The 12,135-nt window shown below is 42.7% G+C and overlaps 1 protein-coding gene across 1 annotated transcript in view; it reads right to left on the bottom strand.

Moving 5' to 3' along the window:
• PDLIM4 (PDZ and LIM domain 4) overlaps positions 1 to 12,135 on the bottom strand; it is a 98,288-nt gene that overhangs the window by 65,020 nt on the left and 21,133 nt on the right. Inside the window, exon 2 of the mRNA XM_034778270.1 lies at positions 11,129 to 11,280. Within this exon, the coding sequence (XP_034634161.1) occupies positions 11,129 to 11,280 (152 nt within the window). The remainder of the gene's footprint in view (positions 1 to 11,128; positions 11,281 to 12,135) is intronic.

Raw genomic sequence — 12,135 nt, 5'->3', positions numbered from 1 at the left:
GATACTTGAGGTAACTGTCTGTATGTGTGATTACACTGCAAAGTAACCATTCCCAACTATTTTACACTGAAAGTACCCCAACGTTGGGTCTCATAGAAGTCACAATTTGGAAATAGTTTAGGATAAAAAAAATCCATTGTGCTCTTTCAAGCTGACAAAAAGTAGAAATATAGGAAGTTGAAAGGCAACTTGAAATCTACATAATATGATTAACCAAGGTCTGCCTTTTACAGCAAAATTTAAGAATTTTTTTAGGCAAGATACCTATTTTCAAGAGTTCATATTTACAGCAAAATGTATTCTTTGTGATGAATCCTTGTACTTGTCAGACTTGCAAACAGTGGACTGTTGGCTATTTGCGTGTACTAAATAATGTGTTTTGTGGTCTGGTTCACAGAATTTTTAGGGCTTGTGCCTTCAACTCATAGTCTTCAATGGGAGTTATGAGTGCTCAGTACATTGTAGGATCATGTGATTTATTCAATCAACCCTGGCAACAGCAGAACTCTAGTATTAACAGGCTATAAAGGGAAAGAAGCGCGAGGGTGTGGGAGTATAGTTATTTTTACTATACTTCAAAACCAAATTTTTCCACATCTTTGTCTATTATAGGGGTGTATATATATGAGACAGAGAGTGCCTTCCTAGTTCAAGCTTCTTTTCGTTATTTATATAACTCAAAAACACCTTCTATTACAAATAAATGAACCTAGGCAAGATTTACCATACAATGATTTTATCATCAATTTACTTTTTTTTTAAATTGAAATCTCTGGCCTCCAGTCAAATGCAAAGGTTTAATGATTAAATATCAGAATGTCCATGGAGCATTTCTGCGAGAAAGAACTCTGCACGCAGTGCTGATTAATAAAAATAACCTCTTCTTTAAACAGCAGCCGTAAACCTACCATTTTACTCTTCTTTGGCAATTTCAGGATGATGAATGAGCCATATATTACGCTACCTTGGCTCCAAATTTAACAGGAGGAGGAAAAGATGATATAGAAGCATGCCAGCTGAGTTATAAGATGTCATCCTAAATTGTTCTGCTAAATCTTCATTTACACCCTCACTTACTTTCTCCCACATAAACCAGAAGACATGTGCCATTAGTAGCCTACTAAGCCCACTTGAACTCTTGCCCTTGGATCTGAAAGCCATTAACCATGACCCTAATGTCTGCCCCCTTTCATAGGAATGCCTAGGTAATTTCTCATACATTACATCAGTAACCACATGTGAATTAGTTATACAAGCTGGCTTCATTCAGGGGCTGAGGAATATTTTCCTCTGCTTCATTTCTGAACAAATGGGCTACTGTATTACTTTGTTTGCCCCAGCATGGGTGTCCTTGAATGGCCTCACACACCAAAGGCAAAATCTTGCTCTTGCTGAAGCCAGTAAGAGTTTTGCCATTGACTTCAATGGGAACGGAATCGGGCCCCCTCAGCATAGTTAGATAGAAAGCAGCCTCTTATAAAAGCATGGTATAGTCCTCTAACAGAGGACAGATCAGAGATTAAACACATACCATACAGCCTTGCACTGGAGTCAGTATGGAGGCAGACAGCTCCAGCTGGAGCTAGAAGAGACGTTGTGCCGGAGTCAACATTGGCTCCTGGAGCTCCACAAAGCCTCTATAGCAGTGTTTCTCAACCTTTTTGATACCAGAGACTGGCTTGCTGCCTTCCTCAACTGCGTCCAGGAGATCTAAGGTACCGGCGCTGGTCCACAGACTTGGTCCACAGACTGGTTGTTGAGAAACACTGTTCTACAGCATCATTGAAAAGGCTGAAACATCCATTCCTCAATGCACGTGGCCAGCCCAGGGGAGTTAGGGCATTACCTCACGCTCTCTGGAAGGAAAGCAACACATAGTCCTTGTGGATGGGATAGCACAGGTACCAAAGGAATCTCCTTGCACCCTCTCTCCTTCCTTGCAGACCTGTGCAGGACTGGGCACAAACTTGTCAAGAGATTCCTAGTTATGTCTATTGAGGGCAATGGGAGCAGATCAGGCCCTCAGTCTTCAGTTCCAATGCAATTATGTATCCACTGGTATCACTTGTCTCCTACTGAAAGAATGCCACAAATCTTAGGCAACTGTAAAGAGAGCAGATGCCATTTGGAAAAACGAAATTCCCAGTGCTCTGCCTTCTTCTGGCTTTGAAATCTATAAGTAGCCTGGACATTTAGCTAACAGTACCTTCTAGCCACTGCTTCTCCCAGCACTGCTTCTTAGCATGCTTAGCGCAACAAGCCTCAGGTGGCATCTGACCAGGATTCATCACCGAATTTGGTCAGCTGGATGGATCGTTAGCTTCCCTGGGGTGGTACCGATGGGGAGTGCAATGTGAACGCTGATTCATACCCCCCCTCCTAGCACTAAAATAACCAACAACCACCACCTCTTATCTATACTCTATCAGGTCCAAACTCAACACCATTTTACAAAACTACAGAAATCAAGCCAGAATCAATACTTTCAAACTTGGGTCCCCAAAGTTAGGCACCTGAAGTGGGTCTGCACGTTGCTGAACACCCTCCACTCCTGCCAAAAATCAACTGAGGGTGCTTGGCACTTGTAGGAAGGCACCTTAAACATTAACCCACCTCACAAACTGGTCTGATTTTCTGCACACCCGCCGTTCTGTTCGATTTGAGAACCTCTGAAAACCACTCAACAACTCTGACAATAAAGACACTTAATTAGGTGGCCAACCCTGGGGATGCAAGCACTGCTTTTTGGTGACCAGGAGGCTGTATCACTTTAAGCGACCCAGTTCTCATTCCTGGGACACAGATCTGACAATCCTTGTATTCTTCGAAGGTAGAAATGCCAGTTTCCACATGGCACATGCATTAAGACAGCAAAGTTAACTCATACCCAGTCATATAAAATATCAGGTGTGCCCAAGGGGGACTTAGGTTACGAGTGCTATGAGAACTTCCTTACGGGTCCTCCTTTTAAAATTTCAACCAGGGTTTTCATCCCTGATACTCTGAGATGCAGCACAGTCACTTTTGTCTATGCTGCTGTTCCCCTTGCACCTCAGTTCTTTTTGGCTGCTTGAGAGCACAGCTCCTCCAGGTGTCCTGCTGCCGGGGATCTCCCTAATTGCCAGCTGCCTCCAAAGTCCAATGCTGAAGGTTTCTACAGTTGGCAGATAATGGGGGAAATGTGTCACCCCTTCCCCAATTGTTGGGTTGTTCTTTGGTTTGAAGGGCTACCAGACGGCACACTTGGATGACAAGGAGTATGTGTCAAAGCTAGGAATAGAACCTAATGTTAAGGGATCTGGATGCCTAATTCTCAGTTAAAATCAATGATACTTAGTTGTCAAAATCCCCTGGGCAGCTCTGACTATCTCAGCTTAAATGTCTTGGCACTCCAGCCCCTGCTGTAATCACTACAGCATTTTTAGTGAATAGTACCCAGTGTAGGAAGGCAATATCATATAGTTTCCATATTATATAATCTTATCTTTTGCTAGGGAAAGAAAGAAAGAAAGAAAGAAAGCTCCAGGTTGGGCTTTACTTTGTGTTTTCATTTAAAAACAAAACTGAACACAAAAGGTAAACAAGTCAGTTATAGTACTCATCATCCAGTATAAATAATACAGCATGCGCTGTATGTTAGCATTTGCTATGAAGATTTTTATGTGTAGCACAAATACTGTAAAATAGGAATTTGCTAATAATCTGAAGAGAAACTCTGCTTTGACTTCTTGAGGTTTAGCCAGCAGACATTACTCATATGAGCATATTTTAATTATTGGTATTTTTTGTGCTGCTCTTCTACTGAACAGTCAAGCTGGGTAGATATTGCAAAAAAAAAAGATTCCATGAATATTTATTCAAATTCCTATGTGATTTCACCTTGGCTATTGTCATGTTCCCTTTGTGATCACTCATCACCAATGGTCCTGTGATCCAGTGTAACTGGCATGGATGTTCATACCTGTGAATTTCAAAATTGCACGTGTGTTTGTATTTGTGCTGGGAGTGTTTATGCAGCTATCCAATCAGGGAATAGAAAAAATAAATTACAGCTTATCTGACCCATCATAACCAACACTGCTCTTCTGTCAACTACACAGAGAACTATTTGCAATCGATCCATGAAGTCATTTCTGCCCCTTATCAACAGATCTCACATGATGGTGAAAGACCTACTGCTTGAGTTGCTCCCTCCAAAATATTGTTCAGGTGCACAGGCTGGGCAGCACAGGAAAGTTTTCACTGCCTATGCTGCACCAACTCTGTGCTGAATACATTTTCAGTCACTCTGGGTTTTTATACCATGCACACCAGCACAGTATCTGAGTGCCTTATATGACCCAGTTTTACAGACGGCTGTGCAACTCCCAACTCCCAAAGTCAATGAGGGATGTGGTTGATCAGCACCTCTAAAACACAGGCCGTTAGTGTTGGTGTCAGTGTGTCCAGAGCTGTTAATCTGTTTTCTTTCAAAAGATCAGATTTCTTTCTTTTTTATAAATTATTCATCCAGTCTCTGATTTTCCTGCTGAACTTTTCAGTGGGAGTCAAAGGGTATTTGATGAACACAATTTGGAAACAAAACAATCTTGTTACATATCTGAATAGCACATAATGTCAAGAGTTCAGTGAGAAAAGGGTACTGTATGGAAAGCCCCAAAAGAAACAAAAGGATGAAAGATGTTCATTGAGAGGTCCTCTACTCTCTTTACATGATGAATAGTCACACTGGATTTGGGTGATGCCTTATTTGGCAAAATATTTGCAGCACCAAATTCCATAAGTACTCACTCAGCAGATACAAAAGAGTAACAAAAAAATAAATAACCCTGCTATCTCAAACATGTTTCACTCACACATCCCCCACTTTTGTTTTAATTTGTGAGCTAAAAAATAAGCAAATAAAAAAAAAAAAAAGATTTTTGCTGACCTGCAAATTACTTTTTAGCTAGAAGAAAACAAAGAAGTGAAAGACGTCAAGGACACAACTTGGAAAACGTTCACATAATCACTGAGATAGGAGGGCGTCAGGGTAAGAATTCCGCATCTCAGAAATACATGCAGTACTTGCACAGGAGTAAGAAGTCGTCAACACCCTGCATCTTGGTGTCCTTTTAGAACTCAGTTCAAAGCAAACCCTTAAAGAGCTAGATTCTCAGCTGGTGCAGTGCAAAGCCAATGAAAAATACCACAAAAGAGGCTGGCCTTTTGTACCTCCAGCCCTGATCAGAAACGGAAGTGGCTCAAATCTCACGGAAAACTTGACCCTGGAAGAACTCCAGACGAATTGGACAGACTCAAGTTGTACTGTATGCTTGTCTGGACCATATCCAAACCTTTGATGGTTTACCAATCATGAAGTTAACGTGTGTCAGCTGACTGCATTGGCTGCTATGGAAAGGTCTATCCTCTTAACCCAAAGCCGGAGAGAAAATTAAGTAAGTAACCGTAAGAGTGTTTTGGCTCAGGAATGGCCTACAGTTGACAGACAGTGCTGTTGGGCATTATTTTGCCCTAGGCATCCCCCAACCAGCTTTCTGGACATGCGGTGGCTGGGCTGGAGCCTCATTAGCGAAAGGGAGCCCTTAAAGGGGAAGACTCCCTCCCAGAAGCCATGCTGGGGGTCGGTGAGCCAGACCTGTGGAGGTGGCAGCTCTCAGCCCCAATTGCTGGTGGTGGTGTGGAATGGGGAGCGGTGGCAGCACCTTTAGAGAGGTAGAACTCCTCTGCAGAGGTGGCCAGGTTGGTCTGTGCCAGCTCTCTACCACTGTTACTGTGGTGGGAGCCAGAGTCACAGCCATACTTGTGCAGCTTCCAAGTGGTGCAGAGTTGGGGGGCCTGACCAGAGGCACCCTACAAAAACTGGCACCTAACCAACTACCTATGCAACCTATCCTAATGCAGACCTGGAGGCTGAGAGCACAGTGCAAGGGCACCAGTGTCCCATATGCAAATCTCCTGCCTCTGGTTTTTCATAGACAGATGAAAGTGAATGTCAGCCTGCACCGAGTCAGCTAACTGACTTCTAATGCATGGGAAACTTGCAGATTTTCACTACTGTGAGGATAGTAACACTAGACAATTAAAAAAAAATCCTTGTTATCCCCAGAGGTAGTTCCCTCACTCAAATGATCTCACTTCTTTCTTAGAAAGGCAGCTCTTGAATGGTGATTCATTTTCACTGATGACATAGACCTGGATCAGACTTCAGCAATGACTAACTATTGGGCAAGATTATCTGGAACTCAACAGATCATTCAGGACTGAGCAGAGAAATCCAACAACCATGTCACCAAACACTCAGTTTGGGCCAAGCTAAAAATAGAGCTAATGAAGTGTTACTGTAGTTGCTTGCCTTACTGTACAAAATAAACTATTCAATTTTTCCTATCATGAGAAAGGCCTTATTTAAATATTACACTAATTAACTTATATTGGCACAATAGCCTCAAGGGTATATTTTCTTTATAAAGAACTACGTATTCATATATGAAAGAACTGCACGATCCAGTCTAAGGGTATGTCTTCACTACCGGCCGGATCGGCGGGCAGCTATCAATCCAGCAGGGATCGATTTATCGCATCTAGTCTAGACACGATAAATCGATCCCCGAGCACTCTCCCGTCAACTCCTGCACTCCAGCTCGGCGAGAGGCGCAGGCAGAGTCGATGGGGGAGCGGCAGCAGTCGACTCACCGTGGTGAAGACACCACGGTAAGTCGATCTAAGTACGTCGACTTCAGCTACATTATTCACAAAGCTGAAGTTGCGTAACTTAGATCGATCCCCCACCCGCCCCCCCAGTGTAGACCAGGCCTAAGTTAAAGCACATAGAAAATGGTGACTTTGGATCCAACTCTGTCCTCGGGTACATCAGTATTACTCTTGTGGAAGTCAATGGAAATTGTGTATGGATGCCTGGGTCCTTTTATCTCCCCAATAACTGGCCACATGTTATCAGGTGCTTATACAGTTTGCCGTCCTGTGTAATAGAGGCTGAAGAATTTCACCCATCCATTGCTGCATCAAGGTGTTAACTTGTGGTTGAGTTAGAGCATCTCATTTAGAAAGACGTCAAATCCCATATAAAGACTTCAGGGCCGCAATTTTTAAAGGTATTTAGGTGTAGCTGCACTCAGCATTACGACCCCTGACTGCTTTCAGAACCTAAATCTTATTTTTAAAAGAGATTTAGGCACTTATGAGCCTCATAAGTGCCTAAATCTCTTTTGAAAATGAGATTTAGACTCCTAAATCAGTTATATGTTACAATACTGAGCATAGTAATTCTTAAATATCTTTAAAAATCTAATCCCAAACGATAGAATCTGCTACATCTCTTGGTAAGTTGTTGCAAAGAACTTAATTACCCTGACTGTTAAAAATGCGTGTCCACTTTATTTCTAGTCTAAATTTACCTGGTTTCAGCTTCTGGCCATTGGATCTTGTCATGCCTTTGTCTGCTAAACTAAAGAGTCATCTACAATCAGAAATCTTCCATCGCAACCTACAGACCGTAATCAAGTAATCTCTTAGCCTTCTCTTTGAAAAACTAAAGAGACTGAGCTTCCATAAAGCAGCTTGACTTGCTGTAAGATCCTCTGCCTGAGAACCTGAGGACCCTGTGTAATAAAGATTGTTATAGTGTTCTGGTGCCAGCATCCCGGGTCTTCAAACGTAATATATTGGTTACTCTGTATACACTTGAATCTGATCATAACAATGGCCTGATCCAGCTCCCATTAAAGTTAATGGAAAGACTCTGACTGACATCAGTAGGGGGTTTGTTTGTGCCCTTCGTGAATTCACATAGGATGATACTCCATTTTAGTGGACTGAGAGCTTCATTTCAATGCATTTCAGTGGAGGGTCACCTACAGTGAAGCTTTACTCCAGCATAAGAAGATTCCACTGTGCTAGTCCCCTTGAAGAACATAAGAACGGCCGTACCGGGTCAGACCAAAGGGCCATCCACCCCAGCATCCTGTCTGCTGACGGTGGCCAATGCCAGGTGCCCCAGAGGGAGTGAACCTAACAAGTAATGATCAAGTGATCTCTCTCCTGCCATCCATCTCCATCCTCTGACAGACAGAAGCTAGGGACACTATTCCTTACCCATCCTGGCTAATAGCCATTAATGGACTTAACCTCCATGAATTTATCCAGTTCTCTTTTAAACCCTGTTATAGTCCTAGCCTTCACAACCTCCTCAGGCAAGGAGTTTCACAGGTTGACTGTGCACTGTGTGAAGAACTTCCTTTTATTTGTTTTAAACCTGCTGCCCATTAATTTCATTTGGTGGCCCCTAGTTCTTATATTATGGGAACAAGTAAATAACTTTTCCTTATTCACTTTCTCCTCACCACTCATGATTTTATATACCTCTATCATATCCCCCCTTAGTCTCCTCTTTTCCAAGCTGAAAAGTCCTAGCCTCTTTAATCTCTCCTCATATGGGACCCGTTCCAAACCCTTAATAATTTTAGTTAGCCCCTTGAAACATTGTAGTTCCAAGGGGAAATGGTAAAGCAGAGAAGGAGAGGGAGAAGGAGCACAGAAGTGTTACCACCTTGTGTGGAGAGGAGTAAAGAGAAATCCCTGTTTCCCAGTCTCACTACAGCCCCACTTTGTGACGAGACAGGCCACTCTTACTAAAGCCACTCCCTGTGGGAAGCAGAGAGATGTGGCAGACCTGATAGATCCTCTCTTGTTATATGAAACTCTGCTCTTGATGAAGCTTTCTGTGAAACAAACCACTTAATCTCTTTGAGGCAAGGTATATATATATATACATATATATATATATACACACACACACACACACACACACTCTGTTCCTCCAGGACCTCGCACAATGGGGTCCAAACTTGATCAGGGTCTCTGGGTACTACTAAAATATTAATGTTGAAAGAGAGTTCTACTTTATTTATGATAGCTGTTTATAAATGACCAAACTGTACACATAGGAATAAGGCTATGGCTTTGTGAAACACCAATAACTAGTTACTTAGATTTCAGACCAGGTTTTAAGGTCCAAAAATCTAAACAATTTTTAAAAGGAAGTATAAACAGTGAATGGTAGCTCTTTACATAAGGAAATGCCTTTTCAACATGAAGTGGAAAATCTTATAAATGTACTTATATCTATCACAGATCACATTAATGACTAATGTGCCTCATAAAATTCACTCATTTTGGCTGGACAATTATAGTAAATTTGTGATTTAATTAGAAACATTTGGCCAGGGAATGAATTCCGGTGGAAAGAAAAACAAAATCCATTTACATGAACTTTTGTTTTGCTTTAAATCATTCCTAAAAGTTTAAACACTCAGCAGAGCTTGGGAAGTGTGCTAAGGCACGTAGACGAAAGAGATTAAGGTAATAGGTGCTATGTATGTGGTGCTTCTCCAAGCCCAGATTTCAGTCCCAAGAGTGCTCCCGTTGAAATCAACAGGAGTTTTTCAGCGGGAACAGGCCTGGATGTTTAGACATGTAAATCTGCTTCTGCCAAAAGCCCTACAGTGTGCTCATGCAAATTCAAATACAAATGACCTGGAATATATATTGCCATATCTACCTTTTCTATAACGTCATTTTAAAAGCATTTGTTTACCTGGAGCAGATACACAAACCACTGGGGCACATTAAGAAACAAACCTATTGATACACTACGGTGTCATTCTTTATTCTGAGACCAGTCACCAGTCTTTTGCAGATGTACCAACTTTGCATGATATCCTGGGACACACTGGCTGATGCAAATAGGAAAGAACGGTTAAAAAATAATAAAATGTATAAATGAAGCCCTGGTCCCAGTGGCCTGCTCCCTGGACAAACAGAGGCAGGAACTGTTGCAGAGGCAGCAGGCCTTTTGGTGGGAGAGGAAGGAATACTTGGGGCTTGTCTACACTTGAAATGCTACAGTGGCACAGCTGCGCCGCTGTAGCATTGCAGTGTAGACACTACCTACACAGACAGCAGGCATTCTCCCACTGACATAGGCAATCCACCTCCCTGAGAAGCGGTAGCTAGGTCGACAGAAGAATTCTTCCACTGACCTAGCACTGTCTACACTGGGAATGAAGTCAGTTTAACTACATCAGTCAGGGTTGTGGATTTTTTACCTAGCGATGAAGCTAGTATAGACTAGCCCTTAGACCACCTTTGTACAGGAAGACTCAGGAGAGTTAAAGTGAATCAGCTAAAAGGTATGAAGTCAATATGCATAAATTAAAGGGTGTTCCATTCAGGAGTAAAGTGGCCATAATTTGCTGTAATTTAATCCTCATCTAAAGATTCCAGGGTGGATTAAGGGCTTGTCCATGGGAACAATTAGTTCGCCGCAAACTGGGGTGTGAATTTACCCCGCACTAGCCTGCCTTAGACTATCTGTCCGTGTGGACCTATTGATGCACATTAACAGTTAATGTGCTTTGACAAGCCCTTAATCCTCCCTGGAATCCTTGGACGAGGATTAAATTACAGTGAACGACGTACTACGGCCACTTTATTCCTGAATGAAATGCCCTTTAATTTATGCATGTTGACTTCACACCTTTAGTAGATTCACTTTTAACTTCACTGAGCATCGCCATGTAGACAAGCCCTTAGGGTCACTCAGGCCTTGGCTACACTGGTGCTGTACAGCGCTGCAACTTGCTGCGCTCAGGGGTGTGAAAACGCCCCCCCCAGAGCAGCGAGTGCAGCGCTGTAAAGCGCCAGTGTAATCAGAGCCTGCAGCACCGGACACTCGCTCGCAGCGCTGCAAGCTACTCCCCTCGGAGAGGTGGAGTACATACAGCGCTGCGAGAGCTCTTTCACAGCACTGGCGGCGCGACTACACTCGCGCTTCACGAGTGTAGCCAAGTGTAGCCAAGGCCTCAGATGTGATTATTTCAGGGCATTAAGATGTCACATCAGATCTGCTCCAACACGAACTGCCTTCTAGTCCTCCCTAGCTAGGAAAGAGGCTACAGCTCAGAGATTCAGAGGAAAACAGGAAGGTGCTCATGGTTGCCATGTGGTTGCAGAAGAGCACCTCAAGGAAGGGGACATTTAGTTACTATTATGGACACAGTTACTATGTAGAGGTGTAAGTGTTTGAAGGGAAAGTGCAGACACCTACCTGTTCACAGATAGCATCAGCTGGTCCATACATGCTTTGATCTTGTTTTGTGCTTCTAGATGAGTCATATTTTCTGTGCTCTCTCCATTAATTGCCAGAATAATATCTCCGGGGCACAGGTTAGCCATGGCTGCCTTACTCCCAGGATTAATCTACACAAGGAAAGAAAAAAAAAAAGTGCTTCTAAAAAGGATGCATTGTATGAGAACACATAACAGTTAAAGAAAGAGGACTGGTTCTTTGGAAAGGAAGGGAATGTAGCAAACTGCCTGTTACCAAAGCAGTTGTGAGTGAACAGTTTTCAGTGGAAAGGGCCATTGTGCTTTGTCTGGGATGGAGATATTTACCAGTTTGGGTGTGTTTTCAGGAGTAGCTTCAATTTTGGGCTGCCCTATTTTCTCCCCCGAAGACTGTGTTCTGTAGACACACTGGATGATTCTAGATATGGGTCTGATTCAAAGCTCTTTGAAGTAAATTAAAAGATTCCCATTGACTTCCATGAGCACTTGATACCGTTCTCTTTGCAAACTTGCTTTTTTACATACAATAATGTAATGTAGCCCTTCACTCAAAGGGAGCTGGGCACCTAAAATCCCTTGAGATCCTTTGAAAATCCCAGCCTCTATTCACAGCTCCATCACATGCTTGAGAACCAACTTCTGAAGAGTGCTGAAAAAATGAAAGTTGGTGGGGCTTTTTTTGGGGGGGGGGGGCAAAAACCAAGAGACGCATTATAGCAGTTATGCTAACAGCTTCCTTCAAAGGTGTGATATTCTACATCAATTTTCCCCAACTGCTGCTCAAATTACGTGTCTCTTTCCAGTCTTGCATGAAATATCATTATGCTTATTAAATCTCCATCACTTTTCCCCTACTGTTTTTGTATTAATGCCAAAATCTCACTAAACTTAGAATTCCTTTCTGGGGAAACTAATGACATGTCCAGGTACCAGTTGTGGTTGGATTGTACAGATTTGGGGCCGAACACTACAGGTCTGAATGAGCCA

The sequence above is a fragment of the Trachemys scripta genome, chromosome 8, assembly GCF_013100865.1.
Source record: "Trachemys scripta elegans isolate TJP31775 chromosome 8, CAS_Tse_1.0, whole genome shotgun sequence".
Classification (NCBI taxonomy): domain Eukaryota; kingdom Metazoa; phylum Chordata; order Testudines; family Emydidae; genus Trachemys; species Trachemys scripta.
Note: the sequence above shows the minus strand (reverse complement) of the source record. Positions and strands in the feature narration are given on the sequence as shown.